This window comes from Aphelocoma coerulescens, chromosome 3 (assembly GCF_041296385.1).
Source record: "Aphelocoma coerulescens isolate FSJ_1873_10779 chromosome 3, UR_Acoe_1.0, whole genome shotgun sequence".
In the NCBI taxonomy this organism is placed as follows: domain Eukaryota; kingdom Metazoa; phylum Chordata; class Aves; order Passeriformes; family Corvidae; genus Aphelocoma; species Aphelocoma coerulescens.
Genome location: NC_091016.1, coordinates 56,353,762 through 56,367,214, shown reverse-complemented (window position 1 = coordinate 56,367,214; position 13,453 = coordinate 56,353,762). Strand labels below are relative to the sequence as shown.

The following is a 13,453-nucleotide window of genomic DNA, read 5'->3' as shown; positions in this document are numbered from 1 at the left end:
GAAGAGGGAAGGAAGGGCACGCAACTTAGTTTCAGGGATTAAAGTAGGTAAAGGAGGTCATTGCCTTTGCTTCAAACAGCCTGACTTTTCAAGCATGATTAAAATAAGACAGTATTGTTCACACTACTGTCTTATCCTGACATGGCAAAAGCCAGAATTCTTTAAACAGGTTTCAGACTGGGTTTCATACCCCTCAAGCTGGCCCTGAAGGAGAATTAAGTAACACCAACTTTCTCAGAACAATGGAAGAGCTGCTTATCTCTGAAAAGTAAGGAAGGAAATAAAGAAAGAAAGAAAGATGGTTAGTTCCTTTTCTTCCTTTCTTATCTTATAATGTCTTTAGTTTGTGTAATTCAGAAAAATCACTTCAGACTGATGTCTAAACTCACTGCTTACTCAAATGTGGAAATTTGATTAATGAATCACTGGACTTTTATGTGTGCTCCCTTGAGTATAACTATGAGTTTATGAAAGTGATTTTTCTATTTGGAGGGAAGAAAGGAATGGATGTACTAAAAGCCAAGCCAAATTTAATCATATGAAAAAGAAGAGAAGCTATTCATATTGCAAATGGCTCACTGACAGCAATACTAGCTAATAGATCTGATCCATTAGGAATATTTAAAGAGCAGCTATTGATTATTCAACTTTTTTTCCCCATTCCATTCTGAGAACAACTAGCAAAAAGTTGCAGACAATAATTCAGATTCAAACCTGCTGTCTGGGGTGCATTAGCTGGTTTATAAATATGTACAAAAGCAAATCAACAATACTAAGCAATAGACAGCAGTAGTTTCATCTCAGCATTATTTGATCAGGCTTCCTTGGCCAAACAAATAGCGAAGTAACCATAGGTACAGACACGCCCTGGCTGACCTTCCTGAGAAATGGTGAACACATGCACAAACACACTTGCATCTGGTTTTCCCATGCAGCAAACTAAATCACCTGAGAGAGTAAAGATTTGCTTCAATGTGGATTTAAAAGCAGAAAGAAGTGTTTCTGTTCTGCACTGTTTAACAGACTGCATCTTTTGGTTGAAGTTGCAACATGGATATTCTTTACTATTTTGGCTTTATAAATCTCTAAGCGTCACTTATGTACATCAGTGATTAAGAACAGTTAATGTAAATGGTGCTAATCTGTTACTTTTGCGAAGCAGTTGTGTTTTAGAAGCAGTTCTAAATCAGGCTGAATGAAACTACTGAAGTACCTTTTAGTTCGATTAAACTCACAGATAAAATTTAGAACTAAGCATAGTCTACCAAAACAAAGAAGGTAAAAGGGAAAGAAAAGCTTGTATGTGCTTCATACTACTTTCAATTTGACATGAGTCTTATTTAAAGCCAAATTGAATTGATAGGCACGTAAGCCTGTTCAGAGTGTTGATCCTGAATTGTTGACTACATTTGAAAGATGAGTACAAAATCTAAGTAACAGTATTTGCTTCCTGGATGCTAATAATTGATAATAATTGCTAATAATTGTGATAATTGAATCATCACATTAGTATTTGTTTTGTTTTATAAAGAGACCAAGGCTTTGTATGTATTTTCTAAGTGTATTCAACATCTGAAAGCAATACCAAGAGTTAATCTTCAGACAGAATACCAATCAGTCCAACAAGGTCATAGAAAATTTTGTAAAATAAAAGAGAAACAGAATCCTGGTTATTGAGATAGCACAAGACTGTTAGGAAACTTTATATGCACAGTGTCCTATGAAGGCTGTAATTATCTATTAATGTATTTTGCTGAGGGTCCTTCTTTGCACTGTAACTTTGCACCACTTTCTTCACCTACTCTTTCCTTTTATATAAAAAAAAGTTTAATTGCCTCTCCTCAGTGCTGTCTCTTGTTCTGCATGATCATAAGTGAGAAAATATAAAAAATAAATACAGGTTCATTCAAGATAACAAGTACTTAAATGCTGGTAAGAAATTTCTTCTTGTCCTTTTACTTTCCCCCCTTTTTATAAAGGAAGAAAAGTAACTTTCTTATATTAAAAAGAAAGTTGAGATGATATTCCAGCTTAAATTAGCTGCCAGAATCATTAATCTCTTCTTTCATTTGCCAATTTATATTGTGTAACTATGTATTTTGTAATATTGTTCCTTAGAAAACAATGGTCTCAAGAGATTTTTCCTTCCCTCTAAAAAAAACCTGCCAAACATTTGCAATGTTTTGAATCCTAAGTCATCTCCCTCATGTCTAATCCCTTGCCTCTTATAAATTCATATTAAACAAAAAGTGTTTTATTGCTCCAACCATATGAAAATTAGCAGCTTCAGTAAGAGCAAAGAAATCCCTCTACCTTTGAAGTACCATTTTTTTTTCTCCCAACAAAAGCTCAACAGAAAGCATCCAATATGAAGAACAGAAAATTATGTTTTGACAGGCCAGTCTGTCTTACTCATGAGAATTTTAACACCCTCCTTTCCAATACTAGGAATGCTTTACAACTTTAATGTTCATCTTCAATGATCAGTATTATTAGTTGTACGTAATGTCAATATTATTAGTTGCATGCAATGATTAGTAACACAAATGCAGAACTTCCATATTTTACACCAATGGCAGCAGACCCTGTAACTGAATACTGTTTCATAGCACAGAGCATATACTATGACATAGACTGTTAAATTCAACAGGTATCAGGACCAAAGCTTTGCGCTCAAACATTTTGGGAAAAATAAAATTTTAGGAAGACCAATGATCTCATGGTGTTAACAGTGAATAAACCCTTCACATATCAGATTGCCATTTCAACCTCAATTTAAACTGTTATTCCAGACCATTCTATTTACTTCCTTCAGTGGGAGAGTATTACTTTAGTCCTGTCTTTCACCAACAAAGGGCCTCCTAACAGAAGGTTGCAAAACAGCAAAATAAAAGGGCCATAACTAAACCAAATGATACTTTTGTTAAAAGGTGAATTTTGAGATGTTCAAAATCTCTATTTTTAGAAAATAATTTTATCAGGTCCAGAATAAGATTTATTCGTTGGGTGTGATGACATTTGCCTAAACAGTTACTGTTCCTTATATCTTCTGGAAACAGCAGGCTATCAGGGATCACAGTTGATATTACGTTTAAACAGTATTCTGCAAGATTTTCCCTCACTGGTTTAATTATTTTTTTCTCCGTATTTTTATTCTCTTTCTCTCTAAAACAACAGGCTCTAACCTGGTCCCTCTGTGTGTTTGGGTTGAGTCTGGGTTTTTTTGCATTACTGTGATGTAAACAAGTGCTCCACTGATAAAACAATGCCATCTTTTATCCAAGGTGGCAGAGGATTAGGTGCTAAATTTCATCAGGAGGGAGCTATCTTGGCAAAGAACTTTTCTAACGACAAAAAACCCACAGTGCTGAAAAAGCCATTCTGCTTTTCTGAGTCAGTTTCCAGCTAATTGAAAATCAAAGGTCAGGAAAGGTAGGTTAGAGATAAGTTTTACTACCTTCACTAAATCATATGCAAAGCATGTCAGCTACATCTCACCCAGTATCTGGGGTTTATGTGAACCTAAATTCTGCTGTGCATATTTAAAGGTTATGTCTCTATTCAAGAATATTATTCAGAACAAAATATGAATTGAGATAGTACATTACAAACAGAAATTTATGTCTTTTCCTTGCCTCTGACATCTGTATTCTAACAGGCCACTCTGAGAAAAAAAAAATAGAAAAAAACCCAAGCATTTTTTAGCATGACTCTTTGAATGCATTTTTAAGTTGCATATGCTTTTCCCATGTCATTTTAAAATTACAATTTTAACTAATTTCAAACTTTCTCCCAAAATCTTGGCTTGACGTATTTGAAGTTCTCTAGATGCATTGGTGTTTGCTGCAATCTGCTGTTATCTGAATACTTTGCATAAATGTTTAGGCTCTCTATCTTGGACTTTAATGCTTTTAATTTCATCTTACAGTGGATATCATGCCCATGCCTGCCAGCTAAGCTGCTCCAGACGTATGGATAGCTCTGTGCTAAACTAGACATAGGCAATATGAGCATGTGTAAAACAATACCGTGTAATTTTGTGCACTGGAAAGTCAGGCCTAGAAACATATCCAAGAGAAAACTATTTTTCTGTCTTAAAAAGACAAACATGTGAGCTTCAAAGATATTAAATAACCCTTAGCTGGTTGAACTTGAAGAAATAATAAGGTGCCCTTAGACACAGAATACAGTGGTAGAATGAATTTCAACAGCAGTGGTCTGACACAAAAGCTGCTGGCCTCAGTGCTGTAAGAAACTGCTAAAAGCCTCATGTTGAAAGCCCATCTTGGATTCAGATCTTTCTATTAACACACCTCATCTTCACTGGAGGCCTTCTGAGCAACCATTATTACTTAAAGAGGTTATAATTACATTTGGAAGTAGTGCAGAACTGTTGTGCACTAAATACTGTCTTAAAAGCTTGTTATGTTTTTTCAATTTATTGATGACAGCCTCAGCCTTGTAATCTGCCTGCTCCCATGGTGTGGCTCACTTTTATAACTGAAATTCATGAAAAGGCAAGGTCAGGGTTATCTAAAAAAATCTTAACAATTACATAATGAAATAATATTTTTTCTTAAATCTAGAGCAGATTATTTAGATATCTAGATGGAAACCACACACATGCTTTACCAAATGTCAGGTACACATAAGATTAAGAATAAAATTCAGCACAGATTAAATTTTATATATGTGTATTGACAAAAATACCCTCTAAATATAGCATGTGAAATGAATGTACAGGGTTTTTTTTGGCATAATCATAATAATTTCTATTTCGGTGCTCAAGTCAAACTTAGGTTTCAGTTTCTATTCTTTGAAATTTTATTCTTTATAGAATAAAAATGCTATTATTCTTTATAAAATAAAAATGGTATTAAACACTTGGGTATTATAGAACATCCCAGCATTTTAAATGTTGTCTGATGCAGTTTCACCTTAACGCTTTGTGGTTGCTCTAGAGAGTGTTCTTACTTAATTCAGTGTGCAAGAGCTCTCTCCTTAACATGCATCCACTAATATCATCATAGGCCAGCACAACTATGAATAGAAGAAATCCATCCTTTGCTGAAAACAGAGCTGTTCATGGGGGCTTTCATATTCTTAGTCAATTATGACAAAATCCCATGAAAGGAAATTGAAAGACTTCAAAATCTGCCTTGATGAACCACCAGCTTGGAAAGGTCTTTACTTGGATTTTTCAAATGTTAAGCACTTAAAATTCAACTCTCAAGTTATCCCAATATATCCTCTTCATAGAAATGATGGAAACTTTGTGTAGATGAGTACAGAAAATGGGCAACATTTTCTACAAGGATTAAGTCTAAATGAAAAGGTGGCAGCCACTGGAATTAACAGAACTATTGTATTAAATAACCACATCACTCTGGATTTGTGAATCATCAATATTCACACATCCAAGCCAAGCTAGACAAACCATACTCCTTTGACCTAAGAAAATTATCTCATGACTGGAGGAGCTGTTCCCATCCCTTCCAAGGTTTACATGAAGGCTTCACAGTGTTTCTGGTCTGGGGTGACCACGCCCTAATTGTTCTCTTTAGGGTGAAGCAGGAAGTTTTACCTCCTCCACAGACTGATTAAGGTAGAACTATCTTTCAGGCAGCAGCTGAGAAAAAAGCAGGTGAGGTTATCTCATGAGAAGCCCTCATTTAAGACATAGTACAGAAGGAATCTGGCCCAGTAAAGCTGTTTCTGAACTGGCTTGTCGAAGAAGTCAAGAAACAAGGCAATGAGGCCGAGGAACAAACCGAGGAATAGTAAAGAGACAATGCTTTTTTTCCTAGTCACCTCATCTCCATATATGAGAAGCAATATGGAGTTTCAGCAGTAGGCTGAAGCAAGCCCTATATCGTGGAGGGGCTTGTGGATGGCAGCCTTCCATCAGCTGGAAATTGTTATGGAAGGAATGACCTATATTGTACAGATTATTACTGGATAGTTCCCAGATGAGTTAATACAGCAGTTGTGACCTAATTAAATACCACCCCTGCCGTTCTGCTTTTCCATTTGCATATACATGACAACAGCAACATAATATTGTAATACTTAAAGTAAATCTTAACATACAGCAAGGAAGACAGGAACAACTCTAGTGGCAAATCAGCACAAGAGAGTAAAAGAGACGTGTTATCCACGTTTAAATCACAGTACTTGCAAATGTGAACACTGTACTATGAAGGTCTTAGGAAACAATCTAACCAAACAGCTCAGGTAGACAATGATGAAAGAAAAGTCCTGCTGAACACAATCAGAAGCTGATGCAAAATGCAGAGGCAGCACTGGAGCTAATCACACATACATGCACACAAGCGTTTTACTTCAGCTGCAACAGCTCAAGAGGAATATCTTGAATTTTTGAGGGCTACTCAGTGAAACCACCTGCTGGACATAAACTGGAAGCCAAAAAATATATGACACACTGAAAGACTTTAATTCATGTATTTTTTTCCCACTAATTTTATTAGCTACCTGATTCTTCTATTTTCTCTTTTTCTAATCCTCAGCTTGATGCCATAGCATTAGTTTTGGGTTGATCAGACCCAAGTTATTTTAACTATATTGTTACCCAGGTGTTAGCTGTATTGTTACCAATGCTATTTAGCAGTGTAACTGTAGTTGCACCTTAAACTAACGTCCTTTATCTTTTACTGTAAGATCTAAGAATAAATCCTCTACATAAACTTTAGAATAAGTTGCATAAAATATTAGATTTCTGAATTGTACCCCGGACTGTTAGAAGCTGTATTCCCATTTGTTCATACTAGCAATGAATGCGATTAAATACAAACTAATTTCAAACCAATAAAATAAAATTATTTTCAAAGCAAGTAAGCCAAAATCTTTAAAAGAAAAGATAATGCTCTTACAGGCAAAAATCAATCATCTAAATGGTTAAGGACTTGTATCATTTGGCAAATATTTTCAGAAAAGGACAAGAACTTCATCTTTCAGGATAAGACCAATTACCCATATTTTAGAAGAGACTTTCTGACATAACTAAACTTCTGGCTAAGTTTCCATTACTGCGTATCTACTGGTCCTGATATTTTGTCAGAGACAGGATACTAAACTAGAATGATCCAAACTGTTTAACAGTCTGTAAGCTTCTTCTATACACATATCCTCTGCTCAGCAAGTATTTACTTTTTGCTGATCCAACTAATGTATACCTACGGTCTGAAATGTATTACCCTTAGCAATTCCAGCCTGCATGCTGGGAGCCACACAGTGAGAAAAGAGACATAACAGTGAAGGAACCAACAACAGATGAATGGCCAAAGGGTAGTGAAAGACAGAGTCCCATAGCATATTCTTGCCTTTCAGTTAAAAGTTTCCTTCTGTTTTTTGGTTGGTTTTTGCTTGTTTTTTTTTTTTTTTTTTTTTTTTTTTTTAAATACATACCTCTTCCACTCTAAGCTTTTCACCAGTTTATTTCAATCATTAACTCAATTTTCACTTTAACTTTACAGTTCACTTTTGGAAACAATCCAAAACATTGTGTGGAGGGTAGTGAGGTGGGAAGAACATTTAATGTTTTAAAGGATTACCAGACTTAGGTGCTACATTTCGAGGTGTTGCTTTTCAGCAGTGCCATTGTACCATACTGTCTGCTATTTCTCTAAATGTCATCAACTTGTCAGCTCATAAGCAGGTGTAAACCTTTGTTCCTCCACAAGTCTCATGTTCAGTGAAGTCAATGGAAGTCTGCAAAGACTGTTGTGTCAGGAATACTTTTTTTTTTTTGCAGGCAATTTAAAGGTAAACATTTCTCTTCAAAATTAATGTCATTTTGTTGCTACAGCAAAAGAAAGCAACAACACATTTTTAACTGGATTATTAAAAGCCCTGAAAACAGAAGAGGTGCCTGGGAGGCTGCACTCAAAAAGCACTTAAAAGCCCAAAAATCACTGGAATGTGCAAGTAATGGAAGCAAATTATAAAATAAACCAAATAAAAATATCCCAATATAGAAAGATGAGCATTTCATACCAAGCCACGCACGTCCTAAATTCCCCAGTTGATACTTACGTCAAAAGGCAAAAAGGCCTCTGTTTGACTTTTTATAAAACAAATATATATTCTCATAATGCTTTGAGATTTGCTAAAGAAAAAATTAAGTTCTAAGATTTTTTTAAATGAGTGATGCACAGAAAGCCAGGACAGCAAGTGGCATTTCTGTCTTTCCAGCTCTTGCTAGGCATCAACAGGAAAAACAGGTGAACGGTTTTAAACCATCAGTGTATGGGACTGTTGACTTAGTGACTTATCACTTCAAGCAAGGTTATACTACCTGAAACACTAAAAAAAAAACACAACAAAAAACCAAACCAAAACAAAAAAACAAACAAACAACAAAAAAAACCAAAATGAAACAAAACCCCCAAACTTTAGCATTCTTAAACATTTTAGCATACATTGTCTCTTACAGGAGTGGCATAGGCATATAAATTAATTATATGGAATATGAGTAACTGAAAAATTTTCAGTGCTACTGAACTGAATTTAGAATCAAATGCTTCTGAGCAAATGTTAGACTGAGAACAGGAAAAACTGAATATCATCTGACTGTGTCTTGGATATAAAAACCAAATATCTCCAATTAAATTTTTGAATAATTCCCACAGTGTTATTCCAAGAAGACACAAATGTTTGCAGGTAAAGGGGAAGGAAAACACCATCTTTACTATTTCAGTGGAGGAGAGACCAGTGTTACAAGTCTGGATTTATTTGCTTTTTAAAAAGACATGAATCTGGAAGCCTTCTAAGCAGACAAGAACCTAATACTGGGTGAGGTATTATACGAAAGTAATAAAGTTACATGCTACTCCTCTAGAGCTGTTCAGATAGCAAGACAGAGAATTAGGACTTCCAACTTCACTGAATGCTGTTTCTAGTAATTTCAGTCAGGTTGTTTAGCTATTGGTTCTTCAGAAATGAAGTGCAAGAAGAGGAGTAACTAACTCATTTCTGATTATAAGTCTGCAAAATGGTATTTCTGCTGTTGCTGTTACTTTTCATCCTAGCATAGCAAACGAGGTATCACTCACCATATTATCTGGACAACAATTTTGTTGCAATCTTGGTTCCTACTTGCTGTGGATGCTATGATAAGTCTGTCTCATTCTGAAATTGTATTAAGCATACCTGGAAACAATACTACTTCAATTTTTTTTTCTTGCTGCTTAAGTAAAATCCCATCTGAAAAGATGAAAGATATTTAACACTAAGTAAATGAAAATACAGAAAAGAGAGAACATATATATATAGTAATATATATAGTACAAGTCTTGGGACAGAGGATGATATTTCAAATTAAAAAAAAAGAAAAAAGAAAAAAAAAAGGTGCACAAAACTGAGGACTCCTAAAATACAGAAGCATCTCTTTCCCCTCCTCTTCCTCTCTCTTTTCTGTTTTACTTCTTTCACCTCCCCCCAAACGAGTTTTTTTTTTTGCTTTAACTTGACAAGTATTTCACAGTTTCTCAAGCATTTAGCAATGAGGATCTAATTGGAAAGTGCCAGGTTCTTTCTTATTACACTTTATCAATATTGTTAAGGGAATGATGTAATTGTTTGGGGTTTGGTGAAGACATTCCATGTCACTTCAGTGTTAATACCAGGCTGGAGCCTTCCTTGTCTGCCTGCGTAAGCTAGATAAACATAGACCTGTGTGCTTTCTTCTCATCTCAGGATACTTACTCAGAGAGATCTTGGAACATATGCCTATTGCGAGCTAAACATTTCACTTTTCATTTTATCCATGTGCCAGAAATCCATTCCTTGGATAAACACTTTACATACTGACACTCTCAAAGTCACTAAACACGATAAATAAAGAGAGAATACATCATTTCAAAACTGATTAAACATTTTCTCACTTGTGACAAATGAACAGCTATACACTGTATGGAGTCCCTGGAGCAGACATTCCATTTTCTTTGTCTTCATTTTGTGTGTAAGATTAACTTTCCATTTCAGCTCATCTATTGTACAACTGAGCTTTTTTAAAATACACATTGCTGCATTTCCCCCAAATCATTATTCATTTCAGAAACCTTTTTTGTTATTGTTGTACGAGCTTTTCTTTTGGACTTTTGTATTCTAATGGAGAGAAACTAACAAAGAAAATAATTTTTAAAAAAATCTTAGTTTTTAATGACAGCTAAAGAAATGCTTCCATGCAGTAGACCTGAACTTACACATGGGCTGAAGTCATCCACTTCAACAAGGAAAATCCAAGCACATTAATCACATTAACTTTGCTCCATCTAATCCATCACTTTCCTTTGTACTACTTGCTTGTCTCGTTATCCTATGCACTGCTATCTACCTATGATTAGTCAAATGCAACTAATCTTTTATTTAGCTTCTTAAGCTCTCATCTTCTTTTTCACCCAAACCTGCCAAAAAGGATCCCAAGCATTTTATTTCCAAGCTAAATTAAAAATTTTAGTGAAATAATTACGCATAATACTAAAACTATAGATGAAGTTGTCTTCAATGCTTTAACAAATAACACTAATCTGATCAAGAGTTTCAGTGGGAAGGTGGAGGGAAGAAAGAAGATAATAACTAGTAACCTAAATACTAGCAAATGTGGTCCTAGCATAATTCCTTATGTGTTCCATGAAAGATTATGTCTGAGTATCCTTGCTAGATATTCACAGTAAGGAGGAGCAATGAAGTAGACAAACTGTGTAAAAGGAGCTGCTACACTCAGTATAGGGGGAGAAGAAAGAATTAGGACAAGTCAGAAGAAGCAGAGGAAGTTGAATGACAGTCCAGGGAGCAGTTTACTTTATTCCCCCTTTATGCTAATTAAACCAATAGGAAGTTTTATATGATGGCTCCAGTCTTGTCAGGGAAAAAGATTAGAATGGAAAGTGAATTAGACATCAAAAAATAGTGATAAATCACAAGATTTCTGAACAGATTGCTGATTCCACTGTCATTAGATTCCTGTCACCTTTGGAGTAGTATTCTAATCCATTTTCCACAGGAAAAAATTTTTCCTTAAAAGAGCAGTGAGAGATCACAAAAATCTCCTAAAAGCACCATCTTCTCTCAAAGTTTTATTGTGAAGGAAAATTTTAAAGATAAGAATTATGTAACCGAGCAGCTAAACAAACCTAAGAAATGTCAGGAATGCCTTTCATATACTTGAGCAAGAGGTTTGATACTAAGCCACAGCAGTACCCTGAGATTAGCTCAGCTGGTTAGTGCATGGTGCTAATAGCACCCACATTGTGGGTTTGATCCCTGTACAGGCCATTTGTTTGAGAGCTGGACTCGATGATCCATGTGGGTCCCTCCCAGCTCAGAATATTCTGTAATTCTATAATTAAACTTAAGGGAATCTACTCAAAGCAGCTGTCTGTGATTCTCTTACACTTCTTTTGTTCCATTTATTTCACCATGATTCCACACCACTGATGTGCCACTCAAGGAGCTACCATCTCTGTACAAGTAAGAAGGGAGGTTCTTGTGGCACTCACTCCTCTTGGCTTCTTTTTCAGGTACTATCTTTAGTACACTGCCCAAGAGAATAGAGAGAGAATGTGGTGTTGTACCAGGAAAGATGTCAACTGCCCTGTGGCAATACTGCAGGTAGCAAATTCGGGCATTGAGACCATTGAATGGCTAACAAACCACAGTAAAAACTAGTAGAAAAAACCCCATAGTAGTAACATTTATACTGATATCTTTTACAGGAATCTTATTGAGAGACTTCATAATTCTGGGAATATATAATAGATATATTCACTAGTATGTATTAAGTGATAGTTGTAGCTAGTACAAAAAGAAAATGCTATTTTTAGCAAAGGATAAACAAATGCAGACTGTGAGTTTCACTAAACCTGGGCTATAAATGCTGTGCACCATATTTCGATCTCTTGCTGGGACAGATAAAAATCTGTCCCATTTAAACACTGCTGCTGGAGAACTCTTCCAAAAAATCAGACCAAACCACGTGTGGTGCAAATGCAGTGAGGTTCCCAGTTTTGGAAATTGTCTCAACTGCACGCATCTGTGATGAAATTTAATGAGGTATTTTGCCTTTTGCCACAAAAAATATTTGAAGATCTATTAGCAGTTCTACAAAGGAAGTCACATTTAACTATACATACCATTAGTTTATTAAAAGAAAGGTTTTAATTCTTTTTTATAAAATGGACATTTTATAAGCAGAAGAAATGGTGCCTAATGAATAATATTTATTTGGGGAATGCTAAATATCTCTCAAATCACCATGATTCTTGTGTAGTATGAACAGTTTTCCTCAGTCCAAATGGTACATGCTGAATTTATTTTTACATAAGATTAATGCATTTTTTGAAAGACAGGAGTAATGTACAATATTTGTTTATAGAATTTCAATCTTTCTTCATTGTCAAATTAAAATTGAAAATAACTAAGTATCACTTCATTTTATGAGTAGATTTCTATCAATATTCAAAAATACAGTAATACTGGTTATCAATACAACAACTGCTACAAAACCATATTTTTCAAAGAAAGGTTTTACTGCATTGCTCTTTCTTACCTTTTATGTGCTTCTGTCAGTGACTTCTCTTCATTTTCTTGGTCTATTTTGGCTGTAAAAATACAATCAAATAATTAGCAACAAGGTGAAAAATAGAGATGTTTCCAGATAATTTTAATTTTAAATATGTCATGTGTAAAATATATTGAAACCACCTGAGGATATACTCATGTAGATCAATTCTGAAAGAAAAACACCAACCAACTCCCCCATTCAACAAACAACCACAAAACCAAAACTGCACAAATTTTGATAACCTTGTTAAAAAGAAATCCAAAACCACAACCACAAAAAGAAATCAACACAAAACGCAAATACTTGAAAGTTAAAAAACAAAAAAAAAGTCTTATAATAATATAAACAACAATCAAGTAATGAAATTTGACTTAAAAACAGATCTTAAATAATGATTCCAAAAACTTAAATAATATGGGAACTTGTCTACCAAGAGGAGGAAAAGCTGAGTGAAGAGCAGGAAGAGTCAGCCTTATAGTTTTTCTACAAGTTGCTTGACAAATGAAAACTCTTCCCACTCCCTGTACACGCATCCATTAGTGAAGTGCTAGAGCTGTAGCAGGCACATATTGAAAACATGACTGGTTTTATATGAAAGATATTATCATTTGGTGATCATGTGAAGGAAATTACAAGTAAGAAACTTTCACTCCCACACATTGGAGAAAAAATTATCTATTTGCCACATGTTCTCTCATAATTTTTTTGCGCACATTTCACTTAACTTACATCAGTGAAAGAATACTTAATAAAAAATCTACAAGAACGTGCACATTAACTTAGGCATCACCAATGTGCAAAGCAATTGTCAATCTGCTCTGTGCATGTGCTTAGGTGAAATTTATATTTATGCAGTCATTCAGGTAGCAC

At 35.0% G+C, this 13,453-nt stretch overlaps 1 protein-coding gene across 6 annotated transcripts in view; it reads right to left on the bottom strand.

Annotated features, from left to right (window-relative positions):
- The window catches only part of FMN2 (formin 2), a 172,901-nt gene that overhangs the window by 18,068 nt on the left and 141,380 nt on the right, over positions 1-13,453 (bottom strand). For 5 of the 6 annotated variants that reach the window (XM_069010364.1, XM_069010363.1, XM_069010362.1 and 2 more), the window contains one exon: positions 12,569-12,620. In XM_069010364.1, the coding sequence (XP_068866465.1) occupies positions 12,569-12,620 (52 nt within the window). Of the gene's footprint in view, positions 1-9,168; positions 9,223-12,568; positions 12,621-13,453 lie in introns of those variants that run through there. The other variant, XM_069010367.1, reaches the window with a different exon arrangement.